Source organism: Enhydra lutris, unplaced genomic scaffold (genome assembly GCF_002288905.1).
Source record: "Enhydra lutris kenyoni isolate GAN:26980312 unplaced genomic scaffold, ASM228890v2 scaffoldscaffold8, whole genome shotgun sequence".
NCBI classification, from domain to species: Eukaryota; Metazoa; Chordata; class Mammalia; order Carnivora; family Mustelidae; genus Enhydra; species Enhydra lutris.
In genome coordinates, this window is record NW_019154092.1 from 26,698,755 (window position 1) to 26,719,790 (window position 21,036).

Consider the following 21,036-nt stretch of genomic DNA (forward strand, 5'->3'; position numbering starts at 1 on the left):
ATAAAAAGAGAATTTTTATAGTTCAAGTAGAATTGTTTGGAGAACTATATGATAAAGTGTTTTTTGTTTGGGGGTATGTATGTGTGTTTAAAGTATTTTGCCAAGTAACAGATTTATAACATTTGTCTTCAAGCTTGTTTAACTCCTGTAAGGTTGCATCTGGGAGAGCATCTTTATAATGTACTTAAGCTTATGTTATTTAAAAATAATTCTAAGAAAAAAATCTACATTTCTTTAAATAAAAAACAGAGTTGAAGGCTGTTTTCTTTTGCAACTGAAATTACTTGAAAACTAAAGAAAATCCCTTTCAACTAAAATCTTTATTTGCTATCTGAGAAATAGAGTTGTTAAAAATTTTAATTCTCATAATAAGATGTCATGTAAAAGTAAGATGTGTTACTACTAAATTCTTAGTTCTATTTTAGTCCCCTCCCCTTTTTAAACTAGATCTTGGTTTGCTTTATCTTATTGTCTCTGATGTATACGCATTAAACATTTCTATGAAATGTACTTTACACAGAGTAGTGACCAAAATGTACATGTATGATTTTTAAAATAGTGATAAAACAAATACCCAGCTACCCGCTATAACCCAGATTAAAAAAATAGAACATTCTTTAGGGTCTTAGAATCTCCTTGTGAGCCCATATCCTTTTGAACCACATACTCCCAGAGGTAGCCACTCTCCTCCTTTTTAGGTTATTCATTCCTTTGCTTTTCTTTGTAATATTACCATCTATGCATGTATCCATAGACGTAAAGTGCTTAGTTTTTAACGTAGTTTTTAAACACTCAATAATAGCAAGTACACACATAGTTTTTGTGTAAGGAAAGGCAGTATTGGCGGTAGTGTGGAAAGGCTCCCAGGAGACTGGATTAAGCAGAGTCTCTTAAGATTTTATTTCAGTAGCATTTCATTTCATGTGTTGCTAATTTTCAGTAATTAACTGCTCTTAAGTACTTACGCTTATGTACTGTAGGCTTCTCTACTCATATGAAACTGTTCTAGTCTTTAGTAATTTTCTGATTGCCCAGTCTTCAAAATTCTTTTAGATTCTCATTTTACTTGACTTAGCATCATTGGATGAAGTGGGTCACTCTTGTTTTGTAATTTAAAAAAAGTCTCCTCAGGTACCTTCATCCCTGTGCTTTCTTTATTATTGTACTTCTGCTGTATTGCAACTACTCAGCAATTTGTTATTAACCCAATAGATTATTCTTAAGTGTGAGGTGGTGTTTGTCTTGTTTAACATTGTATTTCCAGTTCTTGGCAAAGTTGCCAGTATGTATGATTTGTGTAATCACTGCTTGTTAAAGGACCAGAGTTTCTCCTCAGAAGTCTTGTTGCCTTCTCCTTTACCTCTCAGATCCAATTTGATTACTGATAGCAGTATTCCTCATCTGTGCTTTTCTTCTAACACTATTGTCACTTCCCTAGCTCGAGCCTTCATCATCTCTCACTTGAACTATTATGTAGTCTTTTTATTGGTGGTCCTCCTCTAACCTGTCCTATATGCTGTTGCCAAAGTGGTATTTCACAAGTGCAGTTCTGATCTCTTTCTCCCTGTCCTTATACCTTCCTCCTTGTACCTTGTCCATGACTTATCGTGACTCCATAGCAGTGTTTCTCATTCTGAATTGCATGGGCCAGTAAGGACTCTGTGAACTACCTAAACTGCCAAATATTTTGTGTATGTGTGTTTTTCTGGGGAAAGAATGTTGAGATTCTCAAGAGGTTCCATGATCTAAAATCCAACAACTGTTTTATCAGACAGAATTCTTTATTCTAAAGCCCTTTCTGATCTGGCACTTGCCTTGCATTTTTTAGCCTTTCTCTTTCTTGGCTAACCATCATTATATCATATGTCTTAGCTATATTGAATTATTTGTACCATTTCCTTGCCATCCTTAAGAAGCAGTATAAGTTAGCAGTTTTAAAAAATGAACCCTTGGAGTCAGACTACCTGGGTCTACTAATTGTATGATCTTGGCAAGAAACTGTATCTCAGTTTTCTCCTCTGTTTTAAAAGGGGGGATGGTAATAATACTATTAGTACCTTATTGGGTTGGGAGCCATTAAATAGGTTAATAAAGGCAACGCATATTGAATCGTACCTTGCTTGGTAAATGGTAGTTTTTATTTTTTTATTTTTTTATTTTTTCAAAGATTTTATTTATCCATTTGAGAGAGAGAGAATGAATGAGCATGAGAGAGAGCATGAGAGGGGAGAAGGTCAGAGGGAGAGGGGAGAAGGTCAGAGGGAGAAGCAGACTCCCCGTGGAGCTGGGACCCCGATGTGGGATTCAATCCTGGGACTCCGGGATCATGACCTGAGCTGAAGGCAGTTGCCCAACCAACTGAGCCACCCAGGTGCTCCAAAATGGTAGTTTTTAATTATCACTCTCATCATTCCCTCACCTCCATACTTTTACAAGTAGTAGTCCCTTTTCCCACCACCCTAACCTACACTTTGCCAGTCAGTGGACTTTTTCTTTTCTTTGAAGATTTAGACCAAGTGTTAATCACTCCGTAAAATCTTCCCTGACCTCTAGAATTTCTTCCTTTTGGTACGCCCTTTCTTTATTCTCCAACTAGGTCCTCTAAGACTTTATTATATTTATTTGTTTACTGTCTTTCTTTTTAAAATCTAGAATGGGCTTCTTGGTCTTATTCATTTTTATGTCCTGTGCAAAATTCTAATTGTAATGGAAAAATTGGGTTTGTGTATGAATTATTAGTAAGGAAATTGGTGAAGGAAGGAAAAGAAGGTTGTTTGTTTTTGATTTTGTTTTTTAATGTAGGAAGTAGGAAGATATGAAGCCAGAGTATAGTCAAGGTCTTGGGAGGAGGGAGATAATAGGCTCAAATTGGGTATTTTGAGGAGAATTTAGTAAAGAGACTATTTTCAAAGCATAAGGTGTTGGGTACACTATGTGAGCAGCTGAAAATCACAAGTAGTTATCGATGTACTCTGGGTCTGCTGAAAGCAGGGGAGGGGAGGAAGTAGATACCAGAACTTGGAGAAAGTGAGCTGTATAGAGAGGGCAGCTGGGAGGAATGCAGTCAGTTGAGGCAGTGTTGGTAGGAAGGAGTCTGGGAAATAAATATCCTAACTCTCCTCTTGTTTTACCCTCCCAATTGCCTGCTGGGCTGAACCCAACTGGAAAGCAGAGAGGGGAGCCTATTGATGCAGGTCAGTCTCTCAGTACACAAAGCATGGTGAAAAATGGAGGAGAGAAGATCTGGAGGGACAGAAGATACCCAGCATATAAAGATTTCAGTTAGTAGCCAAATATATTGTAATATCCTATCAACTATGTTTCATAGCCTCCAAGTAGCTAGTACAAAGAAGAAAACATCTATTATGTTATTAACATTGTCTGTGATATTGTAAACAAAATGTTTCTAATGAAAAACACAGCTATTCCTGATACTAAAAAAAAATGATACTGAAATGATTTTGCCCATAGCACCCTTAAAGAAAATTGTGCGATTAAACGTCATCTTTCCTGTGGTAAATACAAAACAAGGTACATAGGGCTGTAATTTAAAGGCCCCCTTCAAGGTAGCATATAATAATGCCTTATTGTTGTTAAAACTTTTCTTCCAGGGTGTTTTCTCTGATATTCTGGCTTAATTAATCTAGGTATGTTGGTAGAATGGAGAGGATCTGTATATTCATGCAGTTCTCCATGAAGATCATTGCTAGCAGCTAAGCTTTTTTAAACAGCTCAGTTTGGAGAATTTAAGGTCTTACCCTTTGTCAAGTTACTGGAGAACAGATACATTTTATATTGCTGATTAAGAACAGAACCATGTAATTAACAGCTAAGCAGGATTTGGTGGCATTTTATGAAAATTCGTTACTTTATTAAGACCTCTTTGTGGCAGAGTCAAAGGACTACCTAAGAGTAGAGCAGGTGTTTTCTCAGAATACAGTTTTCAGTATTCCCTCGTAAGTACAAATGGATGATTTAAACTTTGAACTTCATGGCTGTGGAATTTTTTTTTTTTTAAAGATTTTATTTATTTATTTGACAGCGATCACAAGTAGGCAGAGAGGCAGGCGGCGGGTGGGGGGAAGCAGGCTCTCCACTGAGCAGAGAGCCCGATGCTGGCCTCGATCTCAGAACCCTGAGATCATGACCTGAGCCGAAGGCAGAGGCTTAACCCACTGAGTCACCCAGGCGCCCGGCTGTGGAAATTCTTTTTTTTTTTTTTTTATTAAAGATTTTTATTTTATTTATTTGACACAGAGAGAGAGAGAGATCACAAGTAGGCAGAGAGGCAGGCAGAGAGAGGAAGAAGCAGGCTCACTGCCGAGCAGAGAGCCCGACGCGGGGCTCGATCCCAGGACCCTGAGATCACGACCAGAGCCGAAGGCAGAGGCTCAATCCACTGAGCCACCCAGGCGCCCCCTGGCTGTGGAAATTCTTAAAGTGGTGTCTGCATGTACCTATCTCAGCAGTTAAAAAAAAAAAAAAAATTCAAAATAAATCCGTCGATCATTTTATTAATTCAACATAGATTTATTATACTTTTAAACTACTGGGCACACTCTACATGTTCTAGAATACACAGGAATGAGTAAAACAGACACAGTCCCCTTTTCTATATATATAAACAGTTTAACTTCCAGTTGAATAATCCAAGGTAAACTAGCCCACTAGTTTCAGTCAGATCATTCAGGGTATAACTATTTACTATAAAGTAATAAATGTTAGAGGATGTTTAATAAAATTATTGCATTAGTATGGGGTAGTTTGTCATGATAATTATATAGCAGTCCTAGTTGTTTAAGGCCCTCTCTAGTTGATACTAGTAAAATTCTGGTTTTAACATATAAGAGTGTATGCTGTTTTCTTTAGCCACTAGAAGTGAGGAAGAGGAGGATAGGGAGGAAAAGATGCATATAATCATTGAGATACCAGACACATTTTATCTTCCTTGGAAATTGTTTGGTCTGGTTGTAGGTTTTTCTTACTAATTTTGACTCTTTGAAAATATTAATCAGTAGATATCAGTAGGTGCATATAGTTTCGTCCAAATACAGCTCTTCACAGAGACTGAAAGACTGAAAGTTACAAGCAGTCTTAGGTTGTTCCTAACAGATTTCAAGATGTTGAACACTTTAAATGGCTAAATAACTTTCTTTTCTTTTGTTTTTGTTTTTGTTTTTTCTTGAGAGAGGATGTGTATATGGGACATGGAGGGGTGCAGAGTGAAAGGGAGAGAGAGAAAGAATCTTAAGCAGGCTCCATGTCAAGTGAAGAGCCCAATGCAGGCCTCAATCTCGTGACTCTGAGATCATAACCTGAGCCAAAATCAAGACTCCAACGCTTAACCAACTGAGCCTCCCAGACGCCCTGCTAAATAACTCTTTATTAAGGAATCTGGTATAAGTATTAGATAAAATGACTTTTCCTTATTTATAAACATTCTTTATATATTGTAGATGCCAATCCTTTATTCCATGCATTACAAGTATATATATATTTTTTTTAAATGTTTTTTTTTCTCAAAAAAAAAATTTTTATTTTTTTTTTTTTTTTTTGCCATTTTGTAAAACACATAAACATGGACTTTGGGATTTTTCTTCATATTTTTAAAAGACTAGAAATGAGATACTTCAGTATTTTGAAAATTTTGCTTTAAGGAATATTGCAACTTAATTTAGCATTAAATGGCATAGTCATACATAATTTTAATTCTGTTTCTTCCTTTTTAAAAATGTTTTATTTATTTAAGTAATCTCTATTTACTTGGGGCTCACAAACCCAAGATCAAAATTTGTACACTCTTCCAACTGAGCCAGCCAGCCAGGGGCCCCTTTCCTTTTTTTTTTTTTTTTTTTTTTAAATTTTGGAAAGGATGCTTAACATGAGCTAGCTAGCTATCCTCTTAACAGATTTATAAGTATATAATATAGTGTTCTTATCTATTGTCACAGTGTTGTACAACAAATCTCTAGAACCTGTCTTGCATAATTAATGTTTTATACATATTGATTAGTAACTCCCCATTTCACTGTCTCTTAGTCTTTGGCAACCACAATTCTGTTCTTTGCTTCTGTGAGTTTGACTAGTTTGCATAGTTCATATGAGTGAAATCATGGAATATTTGTGCTGTGACTGGCTTATTTAACTTAGAACATTCTCAAGGTTCATTCATGTTGTAATTTTCAGGATTCATTCATTTACAGGATTTCCTTTTAAGGTTGAATAATCAGTTGTATGTATATACCACATTTTCTTCATTTTCTTTATCTATTCGTATCTTGTGTCTTTATACATTTACAAGATTGTTTCTGCCTCCTGGCTTTTATGAATAGCCCCACAGTGAACATGGGAATGCTAATATTTCTTCATGATCTTGATTTCAGTTGTTTGGGTAAATACCCACAAGAATCCTGACTCATATGGTAGTTTTGTTTGTTTTTTGAGGGGGAAACTTCCTACTCTTTTCCAAAGTGTTTGTAACATTTTTCGTTCCCACCTACAGTGTACATAGGTTCCAGTTTTTCCCCACACCCTCACTAATACTTGTCTTATATGCTTTTTTGATAATAGCTGTCATAACAGGTATGAGATGACAGCTCATTGTGGTTTTGATTTGCATTTCCCTGTTCATTAGTGACCTTGAGCATCTTTCTGTATACCTGTTGGCCATTTCTATCTCATCTTTGGAGAATTATTCAAGTTTTTAGCCCAATTTGTAATTGGGTTGGTAGTTTCTTTGCTGTTAAGTTGTAGGAGTTCCTTATATATTTTGGAGATTAACCCTTTATCAGATAAATGGTTTATAAATATATTCTCTCATTCCATAGGTCATCTTTTCACTCTTTTGGTTGTTTCCTTTGCTGTGATGAAGCTTTTTAAGTTAGGTAGTCCTACTTGTCTATTTTTGCTTTTATTTCCTGGTTGCAAATGTCTTTGCTCAGTTTTTGGCTAGTCTTGTTATAGTATCTTTTGACAAAAATGTGATATTTTTATTTGTATATACATATATATAATTTTTAAATGATTTTTGCATTTTGTGTCATGCTTGAGAAATTTTTTTCCTATGTCAAGGTTGTAAGATATTTTCTTCTTTGAACATTTTAAAGCTCTGCTTTTCACATTTATTTTGAATGTATAATGTGAGGTAGGAAAAATTTCTCAATGTGATTAGCCATTTGTCCCAGTACCATTCATTGGGTCAATTTTTTCTCACGGATTTACAGTGCCATTTCAGTCCTGCACATCTCTGTGTTCTGTTCTGTTCTGTTCATTTGCTTATTTCTCTGATATCAGGCTATCTTAATTACTATTGATTCAACAATAAGTTTTAATATCAGGTAAGGAAAATTTCCTTCCTTGGTTTACTTATAAAATTGTTTCTACTGTTCTTGTCCCCTTGATATTCCATATAAATTTTAGGATCAGACTTTTGAGTCTCCTGAAAATCTCTGTAGAGATTTTGATCAGAAGCGTTATAGAGGTTGAATTCATTGAAATCATAGATTTGTAGGGAACTGACATTCCTGATTTTCCCTGCTAGAAATATAGCTTGTCTTCCCCAGTTTTTTTAATGTGATTTTTTTAAAAAAGATTTTTATTTATTTGACAGAGATAGCAAGAGAAAGAACACAAGCATGGGGGAGCTCGAGAAGGAGAAGCAAGCTCCCCACTGAGTAGGCAGCCCCATGAGGGGCTCGATCCACAGACACTAGGATCATGACCTGAGCTGAAGGCAGATGCTTAGTGACTGAGCCATCCAGGCGCCCCCCTCCCCTTTTTTTAACAGATTTTATTTTTTTATTGGACACAGAAAGAGAGATCACAAGTAGGCAGAGAGGCAGGCAGAGAGAGAGGAGGGGAAGCAGGCTCCCTGCTGAGCAGAGAGCCCGACTTGGGGGTGGGGGTGGATCCCAGGAACCTGAGACCATGACCTGGGCTGAAGGCAGAGGCTTTAACCCACTGAGCCACCTAGGTGCCCCTCTCCCCTTTTTTTTAAAAAGGTTTTTTTTTTATTCATTTGAGAAAGACAGGGCAGGAGTGGGAGGGGCAGAGGTGGCACAGAGGGAGAGGGAGAAGCAGGGAGCCCGCCATGGAGCTCCATCCCAGGACCCTGAGATCATGACCTGAGCTGAAGGCAGACCTTTAACCGACTGAGCCACCCAGGTGCCCCATCTCTTTTTTAAAAAGAGCATTTTTTTAAAAATGTGCTGAAAGAATTCCATTTAGAGCATGTGTAAATATGTTTTGTTGTATCTTTTCCTAGTAAAACTTCTGTTGTATACAGATGGATCTTTTTTCCTGTTTTGTAATCTAAGTGATTATTACTAGTAAGTAGGAATAGTCCAGATTTTTACATTAAGGTTGTATTAGCAACTGTTGACTTATTAGTTCTCATAGTTCCACATAATTTACCTGTAGATTCTCTTGGACTTACTATGTGGAAAATTTTTTTTTAATGTAATTTTATGTCTTAGTGCTTCATGTCATAATTTATTGCATTAACTAAGATCTCTATCCAATAGTAAATAGCAGGCACCTTTTTCTTGTTCTTAAGTGGGAATGCATCTAAAATTTTATTATTAAGTATTATGTTTACTGTAGTTTTTTAACGTAGGTATTTTTTTATCTGTGTCATAATGATATCACTCTGAATTTAAGATTTCCCCATTAAATGGTTCTGTTCAAAATGGAATCTTTTGGGGCGCCTGGGTGGCTCAGTGGATTGAAACCTCTACCTTCCGCTCAGGTCATGATCTCAGGGTCCTGGGATGGAGCCCCGCATCGGGCTCTCTGCTCAGCGGGGAGCCTGCTTCCTCCTCTCTCTCTCTGCCTGCCTCTCTGCCTACTTGTGATCTCTGTCTGTCAAATAAATAAATAAAATCTTAAAAAAAAAAAGGAATCTTTTATGGAATTAAAACTTATATACATTTGACACCATTCCCAGATATTCTGGTACTTAAGGTGTAGGCATTTGTATTTTTAAAAGCATTGTGAATGATCAGGATTTTTTTTGTTTTTGTTTCCATTATGGAGGTTGCATCTTATTGAATGGTTATTCTGCATCAGATGAAATGATCTTTTAAAAATTTTAATTGATAATACGGTGCCAGTAATAGACTTTCTGTTGTTGAACCCATTCATGCATTTCTGGAGTAAATGAATAGGCTACCAGTAGTAGCTGAGACATGGTACAGGATGATTAGGAAGGGCTAGAGTGATGATAATGACAGTTATAATGGAAAATAGAGAACTGTAATGGGAGGGGGAAGGGAGAAAGCATTTGAAAAGGGCGTTAAATTTGATATTAAAATGTTTTAAATCACTTTTGTGGTTGTATACTCCCATCAGTGAAAAAAATAAAGAATGCATTCCTAGTACATGTATGTTTATTTTAAAACTATGCATGTGGGGCACCTGGGTGGCTCAGCTGGTTAAGTGTCTGACTCTTGGTTTTGGCTCAGGTCATAGTCTCCAGGTTGTGAGATCCAGCTCTGCATCAGGTTCCTAGCTAAGCAGGAAACTGCTTCTTTCCCCTTGCCTCTCCCTGTGCTCTCACCCTCTCTCTTTCTCTCTAAAATAAATACACAAATCTTAAAGTTAAAATAAAATAATAAAAAACATGCATGTATTTTACTTTTCTAATACTTTATGTACATTTAAAGCAGGCAAAATTTAAGTGAGCTAAAGATGAAATCGTTACTTTAAAAATAAGTTTTGCTTAATGGTATAAGATATTTTATTAATGTTTTATTCTTTTACTAAAACCAGTATTGTTGACTATACTTTCTAGAAAATTTTTTTAAAGATTTACTTAGAGCACACACACACATGCATGAGTTGGGGTGTAGACGGAGAGGGGAAAGGAGAGAATCTCAAGCAGACTCCCTGCTGAGCGTGGAGCCTGTCACAGGGCTCAGTCTCACTACCCCAAGGTCATGACCTGAGCTGAAATCAAGAGTTGGATGCTTAACTGACTAAGCCACCCAGGTGCCCCCTAAAATTTTTTAAATCTTAGTTTAACACTATGACATAATCAAAGATTTGAAACTAAATTCTTTTTACAGTGATACTGATTTTGCTGACTGTCATGGCTGAAAAAGATATTTACCATACAAAAGCTTATAGATCCAAATAGAAGAAGTATGTTACAGGTTGAGCTTACTAAAATTTTCAGTTCCATTCATTAAATGTCAAAAGAGCTTTGTTGAAATTTTCATCTTCCCTAATGATGTTACAGTTGTTCTTACAAACCAACCAGAAGTCGTTACAGTGTTTTTAAAGGACACATTCAAAACCCAGTGATTATATTTATTTGGAAGATTTTATTTGTTTTTTATTTTTTATTTTTTTAAGTAAGCTCAGTGCCCAGTTTGGGACTTGAACTCAGAACCCTGAGATTAAGAGTCAGATGCTGTACTGACTGAGTGAGTCAGGCACCCCTATTTGAAAGATTTTTTTAAAAGATTTAAAAAAACAATTACAAAAATCTGTTACCAAGTTTAAAAATACAGATATGAGATTTTTAAAAAATAGGTGACACATACTGTTTTCAGTGACAAATTCAGAACATTTCTTTAATAAATGCAGTCTCCATAATTTGAGTTTATTTTAAAAAGGTGTTTAGTCTTCACATTGTTAAAATGCCACTTTTAGCTGAAGAGACAGATTAGTATCTGCTGGAAAGGTACAGAAAATAATGGTTTACTAGTTTCCTCTTTGGGTGTGAAAACTGGGAAGCTCGCTTGCTGGCTCAGCATTGGATAGATGTGTGTGGAGAGAGAACATGGTTATTTTCATAGAAGGGACGGTCTTTGGGAGGGTGTATACACTAAATAAACCTTGTTGTATGTAGCTTTATTATGAAAAACAAATCAAAAAAGGAAAATTCAAAAAGAAAACATTTGTTAGGCAGCTAGTATAGTAACAGTTTTGTTTTTTATAAAAAAAGTAAGCATTTTTCTATGTTTAACAACTCTTTTAATTCTGGTATTGAGATATAAAAGCAGACTTCTGCATGGTACAGTTCTTTGCCCACTACCTGTCTCATTTCTGTTAATGTTTCTGCTATTAAAAGGCTTTGTTTCTATAAAATTGACCACTCTGATGATATTCTGTAATGCATAAGTGACAGTCCCCATTTGGAACATACCCACTCTTCCCTCTGGATTTCTCTAATACTGCATATGACGTATGGCTCCAGGACAGGGTCCTTCTGAAGATGTCAAATTGTTCTGTATATTCAATGTTGGAAAGTCTAGTTTCTTTTTTGGAAAATATGAACATAATGAACATTTAAATCTTTCTTAAAACTACTCTGTTTTGGAGGCTGCATCTTTAAACCACATTCTAGTTACAAGTCAGAAAGTTCACAGATTCTTGCTTCTACCTCAGCTTTCAAAAACTAGGTAGTCTAGGTAGAAGAGTCTCTTTGAAGGTCTGAAGAACCTGGGGAAATACTATCATGCTAGGGATTTAAGATAATTCTGCAAAATTCTGTATTCTCTATATATTTGTAATTGCATAAACTAATTTGAAAAGGATGTAAGTAAAGATTTAATAAGCAGTTTTCTTACCAGAATTTATTTAAAAAGTAATGCTATAATTATTTCATAGTTCAGAACTATTTGAAGTTCAGGCTTTTTTTTTCTTTCTTTCTTTCTTTTTTTTTTTTTAAAGAGAGAGGGCGTGCGTGTGCGAGTGGGGGAGGGAATAGGGGGAGAGAGAGAATCTCAAGCAGGGTCCGTGCCCAGCACAGAACCTACATGGGGCGCAATCTCATAACGCTGAGATCATGACCTGAGCCAAAATCAAGAGTTAGATGCTTAACTGGCTGAGCCACCCAGGCATCCTGAAGTTCAGGCTTTTAAAAAAATTCAGACTAGTCATTTCATTAGTAATTCAAGTTAATGAATCTGTAATGTGCTTTTTTACTTGAGGTATTAACTTTTCCCCCCTCTATTCTTCTTAAGTAATAGGAGTGAAACATCTACATCTGATAACACAGAAACTTATCAAGAGAATACAAGGTAAGCTTTTGAAAATTTTACTACTTTAGTACATAATTTCAGTCACTTTATAATAGATTTTTTAATTAAAGATTTTTTTTAATTTTTTTTAAAGATTTTTTTTTTTATTTATTTACTTGACAGAGATCACAAGTAGGCAGAGAGGCAGGCAGAGCGAGAGGAGGAAGCAGGATCCCTGCTGAGCAGAAAGACCGATGTGGGGCTCGATCCCAGGACCCTGAGATCATGACCTGAGCCAAAGGCAGAGGCTTTAACCCACTGAGCCACCCAGGCGCCCCTAAAATTTTTTTATAAAATGAAATCATCAGACATAATGCTAGACTAGCAATTAAATAAATGCTACAGATGCTTTTACAGATCACATTAAATTAGAATAGTGTAGATCTCCTCTTTTACTGTGGTCCGGTTTTTTCCATGCATTATTTAGGTAGAGATGTCAGTATTAAACTGTCCCTTGCTGAAATTCTGAGGTATTAAACTTCAGTGATGCATGATCCTCAAAAAAATCCTTCAAAATGTTTTGAAATGTTGATCGTTCTGATAATTGACACTATTGTTTTTCACTTTTTCTATGAATTTTGGATGTTAGATTCCTAGAGACTGGGATAAACTAAGGATCTGACCTTGATGGGAATCTTTTTAATAAAAAGTTTTGAGGTCCTAGATATGGGACACCACAGGGCTTTACAACTTTCAGGAGAGTTACAGAAACACCTGTTGGCCTTACACACATGACTAAATTTAAGTTGTTTGGACGTAACTGCTTAACATATGGGGCAGCTAGGTTTGTTTTTGTTTAGGGCAAAGGCACCACAAAAAAAAGTACTGAAACATTTTAAGGGTACTATAAACTGAGATTGTTTGGGAACATCCGTTGTAGATCATTTACGGAAAATAGTTCTTGCAAAATGAGGAAATCTTTGAATAATAAGTATACTTTTAAAAAAAGAAACTTAAAATAATTGGTCAAAGAATAGGAAAGCATCATTTTTGTTACGATTTCACCTTAAGTACATTTCATTTAAAATTATTTTATAGTTCTTCTGGGCATCCTACCTTTAAGTGTCCCTTGTGTCAAGAATCAAATTTTACCAGACAGCGTTTACTGGATCATTGTAACAGTAATCACCTATTTCAGATAGTTCCTGTGGTAAGTACCTATGTTAAAAGACAGTCTTCTGTTTAAATATGCTCTTCCATTTATTTACTTCATGTGTATAAGGGAAAGTAGTTGATTTTAAACTTAGATGGGGCATTATCAATAAGGTAGACTTTTGTCAACAAAAAATTGATGACCAAAAGCAAAATAAGATATTTATAATTCCACTAACTCACTTATAGAAAGGGAGATGGTTATTACAAGGGTGATGTAAGAGAATAGGCTGGAGGAGAGTGAAATCATGAAAGGTGAACTGGGGATTTTCATTTGAGGAATGGCAGAACCAACCTCTACTGGGACCTCTCAATTTCTTAATCTGTAGGATTCAGGCAACTGGATCTGGCCTGGTGGACCTGTTGCAGGTGAAAGCTTTTATAAATAAGAATGAAGTCAGTAGGTGTTTTTAATTGTATCCTTGCAGAATCTAGTATATGAATGCATAAAGCACAGAAGGAAAAGAAACATTCTTTCTTTTTGATGCATACATATCTTTTTGATGCCATTTTGAGGCTGTGTAAGAAAGGGGGAGACCTTTTTGATGAATGAGGGAGACAGTGGACCGCAGGATTCCAGCATTGTGTTAATGGTCCTACAAGTACTCTTTTGGAACATGAGTTACACAGGTAAGTGATTTCAGCTGTGGATGGTACAGGAGAAACTGAGCTGGAAGAGATACTTCCTTTTCAGCTGTACATTTTGATATGTATTTTCTTCAGAAATAAGAGTAGAAAGAACATTTCATAAATAAAATAAGGATTATAGGTATTTCTAAGCAGATTTAGTTGGTTGTGCTAGAAAAGTTGTGAAAGATATGCCTCAGTAACTACTGAGACTACATTTAAACTCTTACATAGCACTAAGGGAGACACACCACCTTCTCTGTTCATTAGGGGACGGTCAGTTAATAAACAAATACAATTGCCAAAGATCTCTCCAGGAAAACATCTCACATTTAAGATATTTGATTTGTTTTATATTGCATTGGCCAATTTTTGTTCTGCATTATTTTCAAAACAGCACAAACTTTGGTTAGAGTCCAATTACCAAAAGTTTCTTCTTACTTGATTTGAATGTATCATCCATTCACTTTTTAGCATGTCCTTTATTTAAAACCTTAAGGATATGATTTGAAGTTTACTTCACTTTCATTTTACTTATAAATAAAATTAAGCTAATAGTGATTATAGTTATTTGTGGTTCAAATGAGATTACATACTGGCTAATGATAGCAACTGTGGCATTATTAAAGGCTGGCTGTGATGTTTCTCTTCAAACAAATCTCTGTGGTCAGAGATATAAATAATAGAATGTATATCTCTTTTTTATTGTGTTAGATTACTATTATCTGAGGTACTTTGGTCAGGAAATGATCTCTTGAAATTTGGACCTTAGAAGTGATTTTTTTTTTTTTTTAAAGATTTTATTTATTTGTTTGACAGAGATTGCAGGTAGGCAGACAGTCAGGCAGAGAGAGAGGGGGAAGCAGGCTCCCCACTGAGCAGAGAACCTGATGCAGGGCTCGATCCCAGGACCCTGAGATCATGACCTGATCTGAAGGCAGAAGCTTAACCCACTGAGCCACCTAGGCACCCCAGAAATGATTTTTATATAGACATTTTCAGTAACATAAGCTTGTGTTGTTTTAATACTTCCAATAATTAGTATGTTTGGATATTTTCATTATATTTAAAACATTCTGTTTCTCATAGACCTGTCCTATTTGTGTGTCACTTCCTTGGGGAGATCCTAGCCAGATTACTAGAAATTTCGTTAGTCATCTAAATCAAAGACATCAGTTTGATTATGGAGAATTTGTGGTAAGTGAAATTCTTTAAGCTTAAGAAAATACCCTGTAAATAAATATTCAAGTTTAATTAACTTTTTCAGTCTAGACTTGAGTTTTGAGACAAGCTATTGCTTTTATTATTTATTTATTTATTATTATTATTTTAAAAGATTTTATTACAGAGAGTGATATTGAGAGAGGGAACACAAGCATGGGGGAGCTAGAGGGGGAGAAGCAGGCTCCCTGTTGAGCAGGGAACCCCATATGGGGCTCCATCCCAAGATGCTGGGATCATGACCTGAGCCAAAGGCAGATGCCTAATGACTGAGCCATGCAGGCACCCCAGGGTTGTTTATATAATAATATTGGTGAACTTCGGTTCTATTATTTGTGGAAGTGGTACAAGTTAAATTTACTGTTTACCTCCTGTACTAGAGAGATAATTAATGTAAGACGAGTAAACCCCCAGATTGAACAAAATGACTATTTATGTGAAAACTGTCTAGATTTAAGGGATAATTATACCTGCTTAGAGAAGTAAAACTGGTGCAACAGATGGAGGAGAATGTTGTTCTCATGTAGTATAAGTTGCTTATTATAATAGATTTCTTATATCTACATATGAGACACATTATTTTTTTTAAAGATTTTATTTGAGAGATTGAGTGAATGAGAGAGCAGGAGAGATCACAAGGTGGGGGAGGGACAGGAGGAGAGGGAGGAGCAGACTCCCCGCTGAACAGGGAGCCTTACAGGGGGGCTCTATCCCAGGACTCTGGGACCATGGGATCATTACCAGAGTCGAATGCAGACACCCAACCAACTGAGCCAGCCAGGTGCCCACATCCTTGTTAAAAAAGAGGGAGCATAATTATTAAATAAAGCCAGATTGAGTAGATTCTGGTTTTAGACGATCACTTTAACAGGCATGAGAGAAGATATAAAAAAGATCCCTAAAGCAAAAATGGGGTTACTTTCTACCTCCCAAATGTGTCATTATAATTTTTTAAAGAAATTAGATGACTTTTGTTTTATTGTGAAATTACATTTTATTCAACTACAGTGAATTAAAACCATATCTAATTCAATATTAATCCTGATAAAGAATGGCTGATACTTATTTTCCAGTTTAGGTAAGCACAGGCATGTGCAATTCTGACAATGACATGAACAGAATTTATTTTTTTCTCTGTTCTCCAGTGCTGAAATTATATCATTATTGATAAATGTTTTTTTTTTTATTTTGTGGAATTTGCATTTTTAGTTATATTGTTTTAAAATAACACCTCAAATGTGTAAAATTCATGTGTACTTTTATGATTTTAGCATTTTTATGAAATACAGATTCTTAAATTCTCATTTTAAGAAAGTTTACTGTGGACAATCTGATTTGCAAAAATGAAAATATATTTTATAAACCGCTTTTGATCTATTGTAATATTGTAATCTATTTTGATCAATTGTCCAGTTTTATTTTAACACAGAAGAGTATGTAATTTTAATTATTCGAGATTGTCAAGTGGAAGCCCATTTTAAAGCAAACCCATAGAACATAACTGATAGCAGCAAGTAGAATTAAGTGAGGGAGGGTGGTGTAACTAAGATTGAGGAAGCTATAGTTTTTAGCTTCATGTTAGGATTAAGAAGCTGCTATTTAGTTCTCTTAATTCAATAAATGCTTATTTTCTTTAAAATTAAATTTTTTAGATAATTTGACATTGTTTTCTAGAGATGACACATTTATTATCACTTAAAATTGTGGGTTACCTTTAACTGTACTTTTAATTAACTACCTCATCTTAAAGCACTATAACTTTCAAATTTCATTTTCTGCTGATCCTAACTTGTTGTTTATCAGTTATATTTAAATAATTACAACTGAACTTAATTACTAAAGTTCAGACATTTAAATCTTATGTTTTAAAGGATAGCATATATTGTAACATAAACCATTTTTTTTTTTAAAGATTTTATTTATTTATTTGTCAGAGAGAGAAAGAGAGATCACAAGTAGGCAAAGAGGCAGGCAGAGACAGAGGGAGAAGCAGGTTCCCTGCCGAGCAAGGAGCCCGATGTGGGACTCGATCCCAGGACGCTGGGATCATGACCTGAGCCGAAGGCAGCCACTTAACCAACTGAGCCACCCAGGCGTCCCAACATAAACCATTTTAAGTGTGTTAATATATTGGGCAAAGTATTGAGTAGTGGAGTATGTCTTTCCTATTGATATGTTAATGTCATTGTTTTTAGAATCTTCAGCTAGATGAGGAAACCCAGTATCAAACTGCTGTTGAAGAATCTTTTCAAGTAAACATCTGAAGGCTATAGACATCTCTGCATCTTTGTACCTGCAAGTGCCATCTTTAAGGGGAAAACTACATGAAGTCACCGTTTCAGTAACTTGACGTGTATATTAATAAAAGTAATTCAGTCTGTTGATTTAGTTTTTTAATTAAAAAATAAAGGTGGGCTATCTGAAAACTTCATCTTTTTGATAAGTTAAAAATGAAAGTTAGGACATTATCTTTAAAAATATTGAAATGGACAAAAGGGATTCCATGTTGTACTTCTCTTTTTTTATATTACACAGTCTTAAATTTTTCCTTATGTTGCTTTTGGAATTTGGTGCAGTTCCTCCCATGGACGTTCTTGTACACAGGTAACACACAGTAGCACACTCTGAAAGATGTGATTGATAGAAACCTACTAAATCTGAGCCAGTTACCAGAGTTGCAGAATGGAGACTTGAAGTGCTAAATGAAACAATCCAAAGGAAACTTTTTTAATACAGATTCTAGCTGAAGAATCCAACTATAAGAAAATTGTATTTATATAATGTTTAGTATTTTTGAAGACTAGTGAGATTTCTTTAATAATTATAACTCTTTAAAAAGTGAAAGTTCATTGTAAAGGTATTTCCTTTTTGCCTTAGAAGGAAATACTAAGAGAAAAATTTATTTCTTAGGTGGGAGGTTGGTAATTTCAAATCTTGTTTGTTTGGCCGACTAATTTGTAAGCCTAAAGTATATTAAGCAAAATTATAGCTCTTTGTCCTCAAAATTTTCTAGCCGGTATTTCTCTTTAGCTAAGATGAAACTTTGACTAGAAACTCCCAGTTGGTGATATCATATTCTACAGGTATGTTTAAATGAAAGGTTTGGTTTCATTTCAGTTTAGAAACTCATTGAAAGCTAAAGATGTGTATGTATATATGCATACACTTTTTTATGTATTTACACACACATATGCATGCAATTTGTCAGGTTATATACAGAATTTCTATTAAGATTTTAAAAATGGACAAGCAATATGGGATTGAATATCTGATTTGATTAAAATTTTTTATATCACCAAATTTTTAAAAAGTAACGGCCAAATGCTAAGTGGTTTAGTTGGCTACTGTTACACCTTAAAGTTGATTTACACACATAATTACCTTGTTTATATGGTGCTCATTTGTTATTCTCAAAGATAATGCATGACTATGAAGTAATGAGATTGATGCTACCAGCCACTCTGTTTCACTACTTCTTAGTCAACACTGGGTTTGTTCTTAGTATTTATTAATAAGAATCATAAAATAACTTGTACTAGAAGGCCTAAATCACAGAATGAAAGAGGAAGTGTGTATTAGCTGACATTCCATACTAATATGCATTGTTTATGTTTATGCTTTCTTTAAAATAACTAAAAGAACATAAAATCTCAGAAATAGTTTGCTGCTAATATATACATATATTGTATGAAAGGGTATATTTTGGTTTTGTTAAAACCCTTGTTGACTTTTCTACAGTGAACATTTTTTTTAACTTGATTTAATAAAAATGTTAATTTTGAAAGTGGAGTTTTGTAAAAACCTTTTTCAGTCAAACAATGACTATGGTAGTAATAACAATCACCAAAAAGCCATACATCTTGATGAGCATATGCCTTTGTTCTGTCATTCGAAAGAGTGATGTTTACTATGTGCTTGAACATTTTCTCTGCAGTTACATGAGTGTAATTGTAAGAATAGCTGTTAATGGACTCTTTTTAAAAAGATTTTTGACCATAGGTTTTTCCAGTTTAAAGCAATAACTTTATTACTTTCTTTCAAAGTTAATACTTCTAGTATATCAAGTTTTAAACCATTCTGAGATTTGAGAACTTCTTTAAAGGAAAATTGTAGTAGAGATCATCTTGATGAAATTGTGTTTGGAAGTTTGTGGATTAGTTAAATATCAATAATAGTCTTGTGTGTCTTTCCTATAAACTTTTCTTAAGGAAAATATTGCCTATTTGCTATTACCTGGGAACTCCTCAGTATGGAAATGTTTGTTTAATCTCACCTTTTGTCAGTGGGTTAGGAATGGGGACAAGCTTTACAGATTTGCAGTTTAAATTAATGAGAAAGTCCTTATTTTTAATATGCTTATAGCTGAGTCAAAATAAAGGAGGGAAACTATTGATTGCTGATACCCAAATTTCACAATACCACTTCTAGGAAAGCGATTTCCCTCAGCAAGTTACAGTTTATGTTGTTAAACAGAGTCTTATTTGAGATGTATTGCTTTATTTTTCAATTAAAAGTGGTTTTCTCCTACTTGTGTGTCTAATTAAAATTTTGTCTAGAGGCAAACATGATAGCATTTAATTCTCATAACTCACCCTGGAAGACATGTAGGAGATAACTCATTATTTTGCTCTTGAAAAAGTGGATAGGAGAAAGCTACCACATGCTGATGCTATACGTTGCATTTAACTTTATAAACCTATTCTATCTTTATTTCAAATGTTAATCAATTTATAAGGCTATTTGTCAAGTGTTTATGCCGCAAGATTTTCAAATCCTGTTAGCAACCAGGCAGAAAGCTAGTTAACTGGTTAATAAACACTTTTAGATGGAGAAGTTACCCTTAAGTAAGATATTAGGGTTGTAAGAACATCTTGCCAAATACAATGTCATATACCTTTTGGGTTGCTTAAGAAGTATTAACTATAATCTTCATTGAATCATAACTTTTATGGAAATCTGTTACGGCTGCTGCTCAAAAGAATAAACCTTTTGAGGAGCTGATGACATTTTAGCCTTTGTGACCCAGAAAACATGTAAATACATGTAGTATAAAACTGATGATAGAAACATGAATAAAGTACTCATTCCATGATACCACTTAGTGTCAATATAATTTTCTGATTATGCAGTACAATTTTGAAAAAAGTGTGGAATGGGAATGAGTTAATGTTAAGAAATTAATACAGGAGCCTCCAAAAATGCGTATTACCACCTGCATTCCCCCTCTAATCTGACAGCAGTTGTCCAATCCTGGGGCTGAGAGAGGTGACCGTTGCCACACTCCCACCCTTGAAATGAGAAAGATAAATGTGTGTATTCCATTATGTACTTACCTGGCAAACTTGCATTCACTATACCATACAGTTTCCTATGTTAATAGGAATTCTTGAGAGTATAATGGTCAAGGACATATGATTACAGAATTCAAAATGAGCAGGGCCTGGGAGTGGATATGGATTAGACCCAATCAGATGAATTATAGCTGTTCTATGGAGAGGGAGAAGAAACAAAGGAAAGGTGAATGAAAGAAATTACCTGTCAGTGTGGCAAAATAATGCATGATAATGTGCACAAAGTAAACAGTAGCCTCAGTAATCAGAACTAGAAAAACATCACTAGAATCCCGTAAATCCCCTTATTTCTACTTGCAGTCATAACTCGTTACCATCACAAACTTTTAATACCACAGGTGGTTTTGCCTGCTTTTATACTTTATAGAAAAGGAAGGACAGTAAAAATTATATCTGGCTATTTTTGCTTAACATTGTTTTGAGGTTTTTATATGTACGTCTTAATTTTGTCAACCGCTACCTACAGTAACTTTTCTTTTGTCCAAAATAAAAAAGCTGAATGGTAGCTTTTGTGAATTGTTAGATACATTGCAAATGGTTCTTTTCATGAATGTTGGCACTCACAGGAGCCGATCTAGGTAAAAACTGAAAACTGGCTCCCCCCCAACCCACCGCCCCACCCTGTCCCACTATAACTGGGGAAAGACAGGTAGAGAGGA

General features: G+C 35.1%; 1 protein-coding gene across 2 annotated transcripts in view; it reads left to right on the forward strand.

Annotated features, from left to right (window-relative positions):
* Positions 1-20,118, forward strand: part of LOC111142725 (ring finger protein 138) — a 39,947-nt gene extending 19,829 nt beyond the window's left edge. Inside the window, exons 5-8 of one of the 2 annotated variants that reach the window (XM_022496003.1) lie at positions 11,970-12,026; positions 13,065-13,176; positions 14,895-15,002; positions 17,222-20,118. In XM_022496003.1, the coding sequence (XP_022351711.1) occupies positions 11,970-12,026; positions 13,065-13,176; positions 14,895-15,002; positions 17,222-17,290 (346 nt within the window). In that variant the 3' untranslated portion in view covers positions 17,291-20,118. The remainder of the gene's footprint in view (positions 1-11,969; positions 12,027-13,064; positions 13,177-14,894; positions 15,003-17,221) is intronic. The other variant, XM_022496004.1, reaches the window with a different exon arrangement.
* The last annotated feature ends 918 nt before the right edge of the window (positions 20,119-21,036 follow it).